This window comes from Puma concolor, chromosome C1 (assembly GCF_028749965.1).
Source record: "Puma concolor isolate L17-30 chromosome C1, mPumCon1.1.hap2, whole genome shotgun sequence".
Classification (NCBI taxonomy): Eukaryota; Metazoa; Chordata; class Mammalia; order Carnivora; family Felidae; genus Puma; species Puma concolor.
In genome coordinates, this window is record NC_141674.1 from 55,333,087 (window position 1) to 55,348,056 (window position 14,970).

General features: G+C 39.1%; 1 protein-coding gene across 1 annotated transcript in view; it reads left to right on the top strand.

The window, feature by feature from the left end:
- SGIP1 (SH3GL interacting endocytic adaptor 1) overlaps positions 1–14,970 on the top strand; it is a 206,413-nt gene that overhangs the window by 142,633 nt on the left and 48,810 nt on the right. Inside the window, exons 16-18 of the mRNA XM_086717229.1 lie at positions 847–973; positions 6,494–6,559; positions 7,479–7,538. Of these exons, the coding sequence (XP_086573355.1) occupies positions 847–973; positions 6,494–6,559; positions 7,479–7,538 (253 nt within the window). The remainder of the gene's footprint in view (positions 1–846; positions 974–6,493; positions 6,560–7,478; positions 7,539–14,970) is intronic.

A 14,970-nucleotide genomic window follows, 5' to 3' on the forward strand; every position in this document is an offset into this window, starting at 1 on the left:
GAAAGGCAGTCACTGTAGGATGGGTGTACATTTCAACCCTCCCCAAATCACTACCATCTTTCACGTCAAGGTCTAAAACGGTAGGAATTGGAAGCTGGGGCTGTTAGTTCTGCTACAGTGGGTTTGATGGAAATTAAGATAGGAATGCTCAATTGTGCTAAATCCTTTAAAAAGGGAGGTGTTTCCTTTCACCCTACTTATCTGTTTTCAGAAGACTCTAAGAGAGGGTAGGGTAGGTAGGTCCTGGTTTCCATCCCTAGACTAAGAGAACTTACTGGTGTTAGGCACACCATGTTAATACATAGGAGGGCGGTAGCCTGATAAATTTGTTCCAGGTGTTTCTTGCATTGTGTTTTAAGGCTGAAGAGGTAGAAAACATTCTGTGTGAATGATTAAGAGACTTCTGGAAGAGGTCAATTTGTTTGATATCCACACACACAGGAGTCACAAACTGGTGATGTCCACAATATTTGGCTTAGCTAGCATAGTTTAGTACATTGTATGTAAATATCCTTAAATGGGTATAAGCTCTCACATGAGGTTACCTGCTTAGTCCCTGAGGGCATGTATGTTCACAGTCCTGAAACATCACTGACCACATCACAGTTTGCAGCTTCTCTAAGCCTGATATACCTGCTGAGTGTAGCACACCATGTCTCACGGTTCCTCCAGCTCCTTCCATAAGCTCTTGTATGGATATAATCAATTTCAAGACAAAAATGGTGTCACCTGTACTCTTGTAAGAACCTGAGTTATCGTATCTGTTGCTGGGAGATGTCAAAAACATGGAACAAAAGTGCTACCACCTGTGTACCTAATTTTCCATCTCTTTTCTTTTTCCCGCAGCCCAGACCTTTTAGCCCTCCCATACATTCTTCCAGTCCTCCTCCGATAGCACCCCTTGCCCGAGCTGAAAGTACTTCTTCAATATCGTCCACCAATTCCCTGAGTGCAGCCACCACTCCCACAGTTGGTAAAAATTATCTCCTCTCTTTTAATCTGTTTGTTGTTTTGACTGGCTCTTTTTTATGATCTGAAAACCTCAAGGCCCTATATTTCTGGTTGAAATTATTTTGCTCTGTGTTCCGCTACTATCAGCTGACTCTTCTTTTAAAAGCACCTTCTCAGCAAAGGAGGCAAAATGCTTTAAGCAGATAAACAAATAAAAGAACATTAACACCTATATTTTGCAGGAATTCTCTTATGCTATTCCATACAGAGTTATTCATAAAAATAAAGAAGAAATCGTCAAATAAGGTCCTGTAATTGATATATTATTTCTTATAATGAAAACATTCTCCTTTGAGGAGGAATATTTAAGTGCCAATCGTGTACCACATCAGAAATCACAAAAATTTAGATCTTCTATTTTCTTGAAACTTTCATTTCTTGATGATTTTTGGTTGTCCTTTTGTTGACAGATGGTTTAAGTGTTGGCATTGTGGGACTTGAACAGACTTTTTGACATTTTTTTCTAGTGCTTTTCAGTGATGTGTGGTCAATTTTCCCCGAGAAATAAGTCATTGCTGGCATTTTCAGTAAATGCCTTTGTGCCTCTTTCCTTATGGTGTGATGAAAGTCAAGAGTTGAGAATGGCTGCTCAGCTGGATGGTTTTCCCAGGTTTAAATGCCTCATTTTGCCTGGAGCATCTTCCCTCATCCCAATGCTGATCTCTTTCTATACCTCATTACCCATCTTCCATAAGCTGCTGCTGTCTCATGTTCGCATGGTGTCTCGACCTGGGGCTCTCCCGTTCCATTTTTTCCCATTGTCTTCCTTTATTGTCTGAACTCCCCTCCAAGCCTTCCATATCATAAACCAGCCAGCCCATCCTGCATTGCTTGGGAGAATCATTAATCCAAAGCTAAATGAATTCCTGCTATTATTTACCAAAGACACTACAGAGCTGCCCATGTGAGAAGTAGTTGGATCAAAGCCTGAAGCTCTTCTGGAGAACCTGTTTTCGCAGGGTGTGCCTCGTAGGGTCTCCAAAGAGAATTTCAACTGTATCATTTGTTCTATATTTTCAATCGTGCCACCCCAAAAGAAGCCTTCAAATTTGGTAAAAATATAGCCAGCTATCCAATTTTGTAAGATTCATTAATAGACCGATATTTAACATTATTTACATAGCCTAGTCTATTCTTTCTCTGCATCATCAAATGAGGTAATTTGGGGCTTCCTATTTTAAGATGCCCAGTAGGTCAGTTCTCTCTAGGGCTTTTGTTCGTTTTTTCTGTAATGTCTCAATCTAATTTTTTTTTTAACGTTTATTTACTTATTTTGAGAGAGAGAGAGAGAGAGAGAGAGAGAGCATGAGCACTAGAGAGGGAGGGGCAGAGAGAGAGAGAGAGAGAGAGAGAGAGAGAGAATCCCAAGCAGGCTCCACCCTGTCAGTGAGCAGCCTGACATGGGGCTCAGTCTCACAAACCCTGAGATCATGACCTGAGCAGAAATCAAGAGCCCAACGTTTAATCTACTGAGCCACCCAGGCACACCCCGTGTTTTTGAACACTCTCTAATATTCTTGATTGCTACAGCCATTTCACCACTCCTCTGGTTTTTGTTTTTGTTTTTGTTTTATTTGGGGCGTTGTTTTGGTTTTTTCTCAAGATCATTTCTTCCACCTACCCCATGTGATTTTCCTGGTTGGTCAGAGAAGAAAGTAAGAAGAAGAAACCGTCACTCAGAAAGCTGACCTGAAGTGACCTCAGATGGCCGATTAACATACTCTTTAAACTCACTGAGATTCATAGAGAAAATTACACACAGAGAATTTGAATGTAAACATGTGCCCATGTTTTACACCATGTGTTTTTATACACCCTGCTGTGGAAATCTCAAATCCTGGCCAGTGACTTTGATTCTTTTAAAGAAAATTTTTTTTTTCAACGTTTATTTATTTTTGGGACAGAGAGAGACAGAGCATGAACGGGGGAGGGGCAGAGAGAGAGGGAGACACAGAATCGGAAACAGGCTCCAGGCTCTGAGCCATCAGCCCAGAGCCTGACACGGGGCTCGAACTCACGGACCGCGAGATTGTGACCTGGCTGAAGTCGGACGCTTAACCGACTGCGCCACCCAGGCGCCCCATGATTCTTACCACATCTAGTATGCATTCTTTCAAGATGAATGACACAGGGGTTAAAAAAAAAAAAAAATTAAGCCACCTGAGAGGATACTCATATTGCTTCATTGCTGAGGAGCATTCTGACTTAATTCATTTGGTTCTGTTATTTTTATTTGGTTTTCGTCTTCCTCACTCTCCTATTCTTTACTTCCTGTTGCTGTGGGTCACCTGACAGCCACTTCTCTCTGAAGTAAATACGTTGTCAAATGACTAACCGACAGCTTCTGTGTATTGCTGTTTATCTCTTTCTGGAGAGAATGTGCTTTGGTCGTTCAGCACAAAAGGGCCGACTATTCATGACTGACTTGGAATGTCAACTTTAGGTAGTCAAATGGCATTGGGGGGAATAAAGAATTTCAGCAGCAAATTTTTGAGTTTGGTGGCTCAACATTTCCCTCCTACCACATAATACTTTTTTGACATTTCCTATGACATTTGAGCCCAAACTGGGTAAGTGTGGTGGAAACTTTGTGCATATTTATTTGTAGTTGCTTATGGCAAAGTTTAACGTAATTCAAGGACTAAATTTTTAAGACCAACCTAATTTTCCCACACAATTCCTGTACAAATGCAGCCCCCAAAGACTTTAGACATAAAATCTTTCATGAAAGCTGTGATTACAAAGTCGTAAATCTGATGCCACACCTGAAAATAGGACTTTGTGTGCACTGCCACACTCAAATAACGAAGAACCCCTCTGGAACTGTATATCACTGACTTTAAGACACTTTCTATCAGAAGATGCACTGTTATTTTATATATGACTAAAAAGGAAGGGAAAACTGTCAAGTGAGCTAAGATGCAATGCCTTCTTACCACGTTAATTTTAAGACCCATCCCAATTTCAGAAATGTTAAAATGTGAAAAGTGCACATATCAGAATCAATGAAATATATGAGAAACCCCTTTTGCACAAGGAAAACTCATACCCCTTCACTATTTGAGTTTGGGGAAAAATCCTGCTAATATTCTGGGAATAGAGAAAATGTTTAAAATTGTTCTAAGAAACAAACTCCTAGACATTTAAAGATAAACAGAGCTATGTCTAATTTAAATATCCATTTTTATTACTTTTTTCTTTTTTCTATGGGTGATAAGGGTTTGTTTGTTTGTTTGTTTGTTTGTTTATATGTTTGCAAAATATTTCTTTGGTACCCCAGTACAATAAGACTACCATAAAGACAAATTTTTCATTGTTAAATTCACTCTTAATTATATTCCTTTGCTGTTAATTATGCATTTTCAAGTGCATCTCTAACCCCACCCCCCACATCTGAATGAATAAAAAGTAACCATTTACAGGCACCAAAGGAAGTATCAGGTAGATTTTGATATCTCATTTGATGAAGAACTTTGAGCAAAAGTGATTTGTATTCAGTACTGAAATATTAGTCATAGCATCTAAATCATACAGTATTTCCTGTAAGCCTTTGTCTCCAAGCTGGGTGGCAATTCTGAATTGGATAAACATTCTTCTAAAAATGCTTGTATTGCACAGAAAATCCTTTGGAGATGGATATTCCTGATCTCAATTAAAAATTTCCACATTTAATTTTAGTCTTTTTTTTTTCTTTCTACTATTTGTTTTGGAAAAACCTGTACATCTGGCTTCCCCATCCCAGATCAATTTGAGGCAATTTCCATGGCTAGTTCTTAAGGAAATTTTTCCTTCTATACTTCACTTGAAGTATTTAAGGCAAGCACAGAACTATCCAATAACCCATCTTTTAAGTTCCCCAATTTAGTTATGAAGTTTTCTTCTAAGCCCTCAATGTCCAACCACCATAAAAAAAAATTGTGAGCGTGTTATTCAACGCTGTTTCGTAACTTCAGCTGAAAAAACAAATGGCAGTATTTGAGGCTCCTCATTTTGGTGTTTGCAGTGGTGTTTTTTGGTTTTTTGTTTGTTTGCTTGTTTGTTTGTTTGTTTGTTTCAGTGTGTGAAGTTTGCCTTCTATTTTTTTTTTAAGTATTTTATTTTAATTCTAGTCTAGTTAACATACAGTGTTACATTAGTGGCAGGTGTATAATATACTGATTCAACAATTCTATACATTACTCCGTGCTCATCATGATGCAGGCTCCTCATTTTGAGGAGATTGTAAATACGAAATTAGTTCTTCAAAAGAAAGCAATATCCTCCATCATTTCGCACTAACAGCTATGAAAGAGTATTGTAACGTTCAGTTACTGCCAGCGTAACTGTTTTGCTTCCTAGTTTCTGGACAGATTATGGAGGGTCCTTCTTAGTGCCAGTTCCATTTGTCCTGTTCCTCTCCTCCTCTCCTACAGATGTTACAGACATTGCATTAACTTGTTCTACCCACCAAGGAAGCCACCTCTATAATTAAAAACTGATTGGCAGGTGATATCCTAGAACCTTAAAAAATGCCAAAGAAGTATTTTCCCCACTTTACTTCCTAAGTCTGGAAGGCAAGCCAGTAGAATATTTTTCCAAGAAACATTGTTTATAGACCTTATCTTCTCTACATTATAGGAGGGATTCTCCCTTATTGGTCTTTGTACAGATTTTATTCAATTTTTTATTGAAATTGTAATAATACTCTTAAGAACTATGGAACTGAGTGCTTTTTTTGATCACATAGCATAGAACTCCAATTACCTGCATTTGTTAGTTGGGGAGAAAGGAGATTATGTGCAAAGATCTGGAACGATTTGGGGTTCAGAGCAACTGTTGTGATCAATTCACAAAGACATTTGGCCATAACTGGATACCATAGCCAAAGACGGAATTACAGTAATGTTGTCCAAAATTAACAGGCCATAACTACTAAAGACAGGTGCAAGGCAAACTGAATTTGGATACCAATGAGTTTGAAATGGGATACTTCATTCAGCAACCTCAGATTTATACTGTTGCCTTTTTTATGGTCTCATTGAAAGCTTACTCTTTCCCACTGGGGCAGGGGAAAGGCATATCCCGAGTGATCTTGTTGAGCTGTCCGCACTCTGCCAAGCGGTTCTGTTGATGGACATATGTCTGGCCACTTGAGAACTGTGCCTGAGTGAAATACACTTACACGAGTCAATTATTAATGATAGTGCCTTTAACAACTCCCTGAAAAGGTGGGGACGTGATTTCTTCCACAGAGCTGACTTCAGCCAAACTCACAGATGCTGAAATCTGGCATTTTCAAAATTTTAATTTTTTCTCATAGAGCCATCATGAAATAAACACATCACCTTTTTATACCCTATCATTATCCCAGTATATTAGGTTTTGTTTCCTTTTTCCATTAATATCATTCTTGTTTCAATCCGTGAAGTGTACTGCTTGATTTCATTTGGGATTTGTATTTGTGTTTTTGTTTTCCATTCCTTTATATTTCTTTGGTTCGTAGTGTCAGAAGATGATGTTTTTTATGACAAACTGCCCTCGTTTGAAAGGCGCTGTGAAACGCTGGCAGGTATGGTGCTAGCCAAGTGATCTCTAGATATCTAGACTTTAAAAATCCAAGCCATTATACCATCTGACTGCTATAAACTTCATGGACATGCTACTCACCTCATGAGTGTCTGGTGCCTCTCAGATGCACCCTATTTATTGTTCATCATGGAAATCATGCCACCGAAATTTTTTTTTGAGTGAACGTATTAAAAAGCAGCAGGTTGCATGACAGTTTCTCAAAAGGTTTGAAAAAGGTGAGATGCTATTGCTTTGTGAATTTACAAAGGAAGGAATAATTTAACTGCTCAGAATTACATGTCCAGTGACTGCTATTTAATTTAAAATATAATAGAGCACCGTTAGTAATCCTGTTTTCTCTTTGGTACATAGGTAAAGGGTGTTTTGTGTCTGGATGCCTAAGGTGATTCCAGGGGAGGGGACGGAAGATATGTGACTTCTTCCACAAACTTTAAATTGATATGCAATGCTGTTGTCATTTAAAACCTAAGCTAAGTTTGATATAACCCATAACTCCAAGTTTATCTTTTTGCAAATATAGAAGGGGATGACATTGAAGATGAAATGGATACAGCAATTGCTGAATGACAGTTTGCCCAAACTAGTGCAGTTAAAATATGCTGACGCCCCTGCATGGCCAGGAAGACTTCTGCTCCATGCGCTCAAGCACCAAGTATCAAGCTACCAACAACACATGCCCATCCCTTTAGGCCTCCATAGCTTTGCTTTTGCTTTCTGTTTCCTGAACTAAAAACAAAACGAAACACAGATTGCCAGCCTTCCCTTTTTCCTGCACGCTAATGGCATGCAGTGCCTCTGCCCTCCCCCATAGTGAGATTAATGACCTGTAACTCATACTGTGTCCTTCTCTCTCCCTCTCCTTAACCTTTCCCATCCCGCTTCAACTCCTGGCCATACAGAGAATGAACAGCCTTCCCTCGTTTGGTTTGACAGAGGAAAGTTTTATTTGACTTTTGAAGGTAAGTAGTACATAGCATACCAGATTCTAATTTATACCCCTCATCCTTTTTTCCCACCTGCATTTCCAAATCCCAGTTCTCTTCAAAAGACCTGGTCCCACTTTCTGTGTACAAATGCTATGGCTACTTGGAAACTATTAAACACTAAAGAAAATACAACATGAATTTGGTTTGTATGGGATCTTCCATTTTTCATACTAAAAAAAAAACACATTAAAAAAACCAAGCTGATTTGCAGTTAATATTGGTTACTTGTGTTAAATTAAAAAACAAAACAAAACAAAAAACAACACCTTTTTTGGACAAGGAACTTAACTCTGTCAACCAGGGCCCTTTCCTTACTCTTTTGCAAATGCAATACAACAAATGTAAGGATATTTTGGGTTGGAACTGGCTTTTAATTTTGTTTTGGACAATTAACGTTTCTGATGCAATATCCATTAATGTAAAACATAAGTACGTATACATGTTCTTATGACAAGGAATGCTGCATGGGAGATCAGAAAAATGAGGAAAAGAACAAAAAGGGGTGTCTTCGTAAATTCCGTTTGCATCTTCTGAAATTGCACCGGACATGGCTGCAGTAAGGTGGATAACTGTCACTGGACCCGCCATTTTAGAAGTTTAAGGAGAATATATATAAATATAATGTCAGATATTTAACCTCCGTGTTGGATACTTTTATATTCTGAATTAAGGATGAGCAATCTTCTGTTTTATATTTAAATTCTGAATCACTTTAACAGGCCAAGCATTTGATAAAAAGTCCTACTTAAGCTAATTGTGGGGAAAGTTTAAGTAATTTAATTTGTGGGCCCTCTTACCCATAAATATTTATCACTTAAACCCCTACTTTCTACCATTTGATTGATTGATTGATTGATTGCAAAAGGTGATTTTATTAAAGCACAGGGACAGGACCTGTGGCCGGAAAGAGCTGTACTGGGGCTGTGATGAGTGAGTTAAGGGAGGTAAAGACAAAATGGAGGCTTCCCAAAGGACTTTCATATGCTAAAGAGGACTCAGAAGATACCAGAGGCCTAGCTATTGTCAAGCAAAGGTTGTTTTCGGGGATGATTCATGTTTCCCACATGATGTCAGAAGCCTTCATCTCCGCAGGTATTACTTTTGTAATAATGCAAAATCCACAACTTAGGACCTTCTAAACTTTCTCTTTGCGTTAGATGGAACTAAAACGTGCCCAGGTGTCTTTTTACTGATCAACACATCTCAAAAGGAAAAACTACAGTTGAATAGGTTGGTAATCCCAAAGTACAGCAAATACCTGCATATGTAAAAGGCCTATCTCTGGTTCAGTTTGGCCACAGCAGAAACTGTAGTTTACTCTGTTTTAACCAAGAAACTAAACAATACACTACTGCTTACCCTCAAGTATTTGGGGCTCAGTAAAAAACAATGTGGACTGTGTTTGTTGTTTCCATTTATTTTGGTTTTAAAGTATCTATTGGCTCATTTGTTTGTGTTTAAGTTTGGGTTTCTTTAAATAGAAAGAGAAAGAGACTTCTTTGGAGATACCCATCTAAAGACAATTTTAGGCTGTTGGTTTGTTTTTAAAATATGTATTATCAAATAAATATAAGTATTAATAACTGTGTAGACTAGCATAATGTGAACTACATCTTTTTTCCATTTCAGGAAAATATAATAATAATATGTAGTATAAGATAAAATATAATATTAGGTATCTAAAGTTGGTAACATTGCCATTCTAATTAGTAAGATCTGAATTTCTTAAGCATCTTAATTTGGACCAAGAGAGTCATGCAAGAAGTTTTTTTTTTTTCTTAAACGTTTATTCATTTTTCAGAGACAAAGGGAGAACAGCATGATTGGGGGGACAGAAAGAGTGGGAGATAATCCAAAGCAGTCTCCAGACTCTGTGTGTCAGCACAGAGCCTGATGCAGGGTTTGAATCCATGAACAGTGAGCTCATGACCTGAACCAAAGTCAGACACTTAACCAACTGAGCCACCCAGGTGCCCCACAAGGAGTTTAAATAGAAATAAATCAGAATCTCTAGTGCTGTGTTACCTTCATGCTGGACTTTGCTCAAGTCAAGGAAGTATAGAAAAGGCTTCCCCAGGGACTATAGGAGCAGCCTTATCACAAATATATGTCCCTACTTATCTCATTAAGAAATGTTCATGCAGACAAAGTACATTAAAATGAACTTCAGGACTTAGGAGAAACTAAACATGACACTTGACCACCTGAGCAAGAATGGCCATGTCTTAAGAATGGAGAAGGTTTGTTTTCACCATTCATGCACAGTAGTCTCAGGTATTTTTAGCTAGTGCAACGTGGAAGGATTTTTTTAATTTTCCGCTGTGATGATAAATAACACAGAAATGATGACATGTTAAATTGCATTGAGAATAGTGCCCCTACCCCAACGGACTGTCATTCAACATGTTTTATTGAGTAGCACTTCTAGCATATTCTTCTAGGGCACCCTGATTTTTACCCATATTTGTTTATTCATATTATCATTTTCTTCAATTCTTCATTCAGGGAATACAGAAGAAAAAAGAATCCCAGCTCAAAATATCCATCTGTTCTAAATAGCTTTCAAATTATTATTTATTGGCATGTAAATAGTGTTCAAAACCTTAGCTGGTCTCATTCATTAATTTGTTCTTATAGTGCTCTAGGCATTGTACTTACTCAGTAAGTGTTTGAGCCACTGACCAACCAACCAACTAATGAGCATTGGCTTATGAATTTATTTGGAGGTAAACATGCTATGCTTCATACTTCCAAATTTGATTTAACAAGAAATATAGAAAAGTGTTAAAACAATGGTTCTAACTCACAAGAGTTCCAAAGCTTTTCTTAGTGTTTCACTTTTACAAACAATTTCACTAAAATCTTAACCTATTAAAGTTGGGCTTTAAAAAAAAAAGTAAAGTGTACAAAAGGTAGTGACTTTTTAAATTAATTCATCCAAGAGTATATCCTATTGAAGTTTTCAAGTATTCTTCTGAGACGGAAGGAAGGGAAAGATATTTCCATGACAAGTAGAAGATGGGACTATTAGGTATTTGAACAATTCCCTAGAGCATTTTAACATCAAGATGTTTCCAGAAATGTGCTGTCCCTTTCCTTGATTAGCTTACTTAACTACAAAATCATCTTGTATCTGGTCATGAAAAAAAAAGAAACAAAAAAAAACCCTTGCAACCATTCTCAAGTGTCCTTGTGTCTGAATATCATCTCCATCCTCTGTGCATAGAGGCTCTTGCACACTCATCTCTAGAAAGTTCTGTGCTCCCATTATTGCTCTTACCCCTATCACGCCTTCGGGAATGTCACATCCTTAGCAACACCCTCCTCTACATTCGCAGGCTGTCTGCCAACTTCGCCCACCTGTTTCCTTAACTGAATCCAAGCTCTCTCCAGGGACCATCACTTCTGTAGCACTCTTCACAGAAAGTACTCCAGTCTTCTGTGGGCCATATGTCATGGGACTAGAGGCGGTGTTTCAATTGTCCCAATACCTTCTTGCCACTTCCAGAGCCACCTGATAATTCCACCTCCTACTGCCCCTTACTGCTGTCCACTAGCTGCAGAATATTCCTTAACTGCAGGCTTAGAGATGCTGGAGCTCCTTTTCACCCTCTTCTTCACCTTGCTCACTAACTTTATCCTGTGACAAAGATTGATGTGTGTGACCCATCCAAGACCCTGGCTTTAGGGTCTCTTTGACTTCTGCAGCTCCAACAGACTTTCTCTTCACACCACTCAGTAATCCACACCTCTGGCTACATCTTGTCAATGGTCCCCACTGGCAAGTATCACGTTGTATACCTCATAATTACCAACAGTTAGTCACCCTTTCTGTACACCAAGTGCTGCATTGAGGTAGTGATTTTTTTTTCATTTGACAAATATGTATCGAGTAGTGCTATGTGCTAGTACTGTGTAAGCACTCCCCAGTAGGAAGCAAAACAGAAAAATATCCCTGTCACCATGGAGCTTACATTCTGATGTGGAGAGTCCAAAATAAAAAGATAAATAAGGAAAATATGTACCACGGAGATGGTAGTAAGTTCTACAGAGAAAAATAAAATAGGGGAACCTGAAGTAATAAAAGTCATGAGTAATAATAAATAATATCTCAGTGCTCACCATGTGCAAAGTATGTCCCACTATTATGTGACTTCATCTGTACCCTTCACTGATGAAGAAATTAAGATTCAGAGAATATAAATAACTTTCACAGGATCACTCAGCCAGAAAGAGGCACAGTAGGAATTTAAACCCAGGTGGCCTAGCTGGAGACCTAGGATGATGCTCTGCACACATGACTTCATTCAGTCTTATAAACAACAGTCCCTTGAGGTCAGTGGTTCTGGTGGGTTTCCCCAAATCTCCTAACCTTCCAGCTCTCCAGTCTCCTGACTATACCTTATCTTTGACTTCACTGAGACTCCTGGTCTCGTGTCCACCCCGTTCATAGTGCACTAGCACTAGCCTACATTCAAGTTCTTTTCTAGACCCCATGGAGGAAAAATAAGTTTCTGGAATGGTTCCAATAATCCAACAGCAGCTACACCTCCCTCTTTGGAATTACGTTGTCTATGTGAAAAGAATGAACTTTTGGACATTTTAAACTTCTGACTTCCTTCGGTAGGGTCTTAGATATCCCTGCTTGATCATTGCTATGATGCAGTCATAGAGATGGACCACTCAACTTTCCTTACTCTGACATAGGTAAGGAAATATCCTGCAAGAAGCAAACAGGCCACATGTTTTACGTGTGCTCGGAAGGATATTAATTTATTCATCTGAGAGTCACTAGGGAAAGGAAAATCGGAAGGCGTGACCAGTTTTCTGGAAAGCAAATGTTTTGCTAAATTCACAATATTCTCCAAGTGGGAAGTGGCCACTAATTGTCCCTACCTCACTGTAGGCCCTTTTCAGTCAACAACGTGGTGAAGTTATTGAGCACCCAACTCTGCAAACCACAGAGTTAAGTACAGTGTTAAGTACAACCAGGTTAAGAGAAAATACATAGAGGGGCGCCTGGTGGCTCCGTCGGTTAAGCATCCGACTTCGGCTCAGGTCATGATCTTGCGGTCCGTGGGTTCGAGCCCCGCGCCGGGCTCTGTGCTGACAGCTCAGAGCCTGGAGCCTGTTTCAGATTCTGTGTCTCCCTCTTTCTCTGACCCTTCCTTGTTCATGCTTTCTCTCTGTCTGTCTCAAAAATAAATAAATGTTAAAAAAAATTTTTTTTAAAAAGAGAAAATACATAGAAACATGAGAAGCAGTGATGCAAGACCATCTTCCTGAAAAATATTACAATCACACTGCCTAGCTATTCTTTTTTTTTTTTTTCAATGTTTATTTATTTTTGGGACAGAGAGAGACAGAGTATGAACGGGGGAGGGGCAGAGAGAGAGGGAGACACAGAATCGGAAACAGGCTCCAGGCTCTGAGCCATCAGCCCAGAGCCCGATGCGGGGCTCGAACTCACGGACTGCGAGATCGTGACCTGGCTGAAGTCGGACGCTTAACCGACTGCGCCACCCAGGCGCCCCTCTATTCTTAATGTCTGTATGTAAACTCTGTGGTAAATAAAAAAATGTGAAATCCTTTCAATTAATAACTGAAGGACACAGAGAGCTTTTTTAAATAGCCTAACTTGTTAACATCCAAGTGAAGCTGAACCATAAAAATGTTCCACCCGGCAGATCTGCTGAGGGTTTCAGAATTCACGTTGCTTCTTCATAAAAAATGAGTTGCCCGCTTCTGACTTCAGATGCCAATCTCAAGTCCCAGGTTGTCACCTGTGCTTCTGACTGCCCAGCTATAAATTGAAGGTTCTTACAAACCCCCAACTTGGGTTTAGTAATTTGTCAGAACAGCTCACAGAGCTGAGCTTTACATCCTATTACCAGTTTATTATAAAGGATACGACTCAGGAACAGCCAGATGAAAGACATAGATAGGGCAAGGTTTGGGAAGGGGCGTGGAGCTTCCAGGCCCTCTCTGAGTATGCCACCCTTCTAGTACCTTGATGTGTTTATCCAACTGGAAGATCTCCAAACCTCATTGTTAGGAGTTTGATGGAGGCTGTTTGCATAGGCATGATTGATCATTGGTGAGTAAGTCTATCTCCAGGCTCTCTCCTCTCTCCAGAGGTTGGGGGATGGGACAGAAAGTTCCAATCATCTAATTACATGATTGTTCCTCTCTGGCAAGGAGCCCCATCCTCCAAGAGTCTCCTCATTAGTATAAACTCAAGTATGGCTGAAGGAGGCTTATTTGGAATAACAAAAGACTCCCCCTCTCACCCTTATTACTCAAGAAATTACGGGGAGTTTAGGAGCTCTATTGCCAGGAACTGGAACAAAAGACCAAATATGTATTTCTTAATATCGTGGTCAGCAAAATGTTCCCTGTTTTTGCCCTGATGTCTAGGCCAAATTGAACAGGTTGTTAGGGAGGACATGATGTACAGAATTATATCAGAATTCTATCCATTTAAATAGTTGTGAGACAGCATAAGAGTAGGTGGTATCTTCTATTTTCAGTCACCAAGCAAGGGGTACCTAGCTAGTGAAAAGATCATTTTATACGGATTCAGCATGTCCAGGGTGCTGTTGCTGATGCCAATACTTCTGATGCTGTATCACTGATAAGGCCTTATCATGGGCCACATCTTGTGCTAATTACTCAGTATCCATACACTCATGTAAACCCACACAGTAACTGTATGATGTGGGCACCATTGTTACTCACACTTTACAGATGAGTAAACAGAGCCTCTAAGATTTTAGGTCACTTTCACAAGATAATACAGCTAGTAAGTGAGTGAATTGGTTCAGAGCGAGTTAAGTGTTGAGTTACAAAACCAATGTTCCCAACTACTATAATTTTCAAATCTTGACTGACCAATAGCCATGTAACCTTGAGAATTTAATGCCTCTGAGCCTCTGTTTTATAATAACCACTTTGCAAGACAGGAAAATCAAGTAAGATAGATTTTTTTTGTTTGAATGTACTATATAACGTGAAAGGTTTTTGGTTTATTTTGTTTTTATTAAGAGTTTATGTTTTAGAGCAGTTTTAGATTCACAGTAAAATTTAAAGGAAAGTATAGAAATTTTCCATATGCACCCTGCCCCCATCATGCACAGCTTCCCGTTATCAACATCCTCCACCAAAGTGGTTCATTTTTTACACCTGATGAACCTACATTCCATACATCATACATCATAATCATTCAAAGACCATAGTTTACATTAGGATTCATTCTTGGTGTTTTATATCCTATGGATTTGGACAATTGTATAATGATGTATATTCACCATTATAATATTCAAAGTATTTTCACTACCCTAAAAATCCTCTGTTCATCTCTCCCCTGGCCCTCAACCCCTGGCAACCACTGATCTTTTTGCTGTCT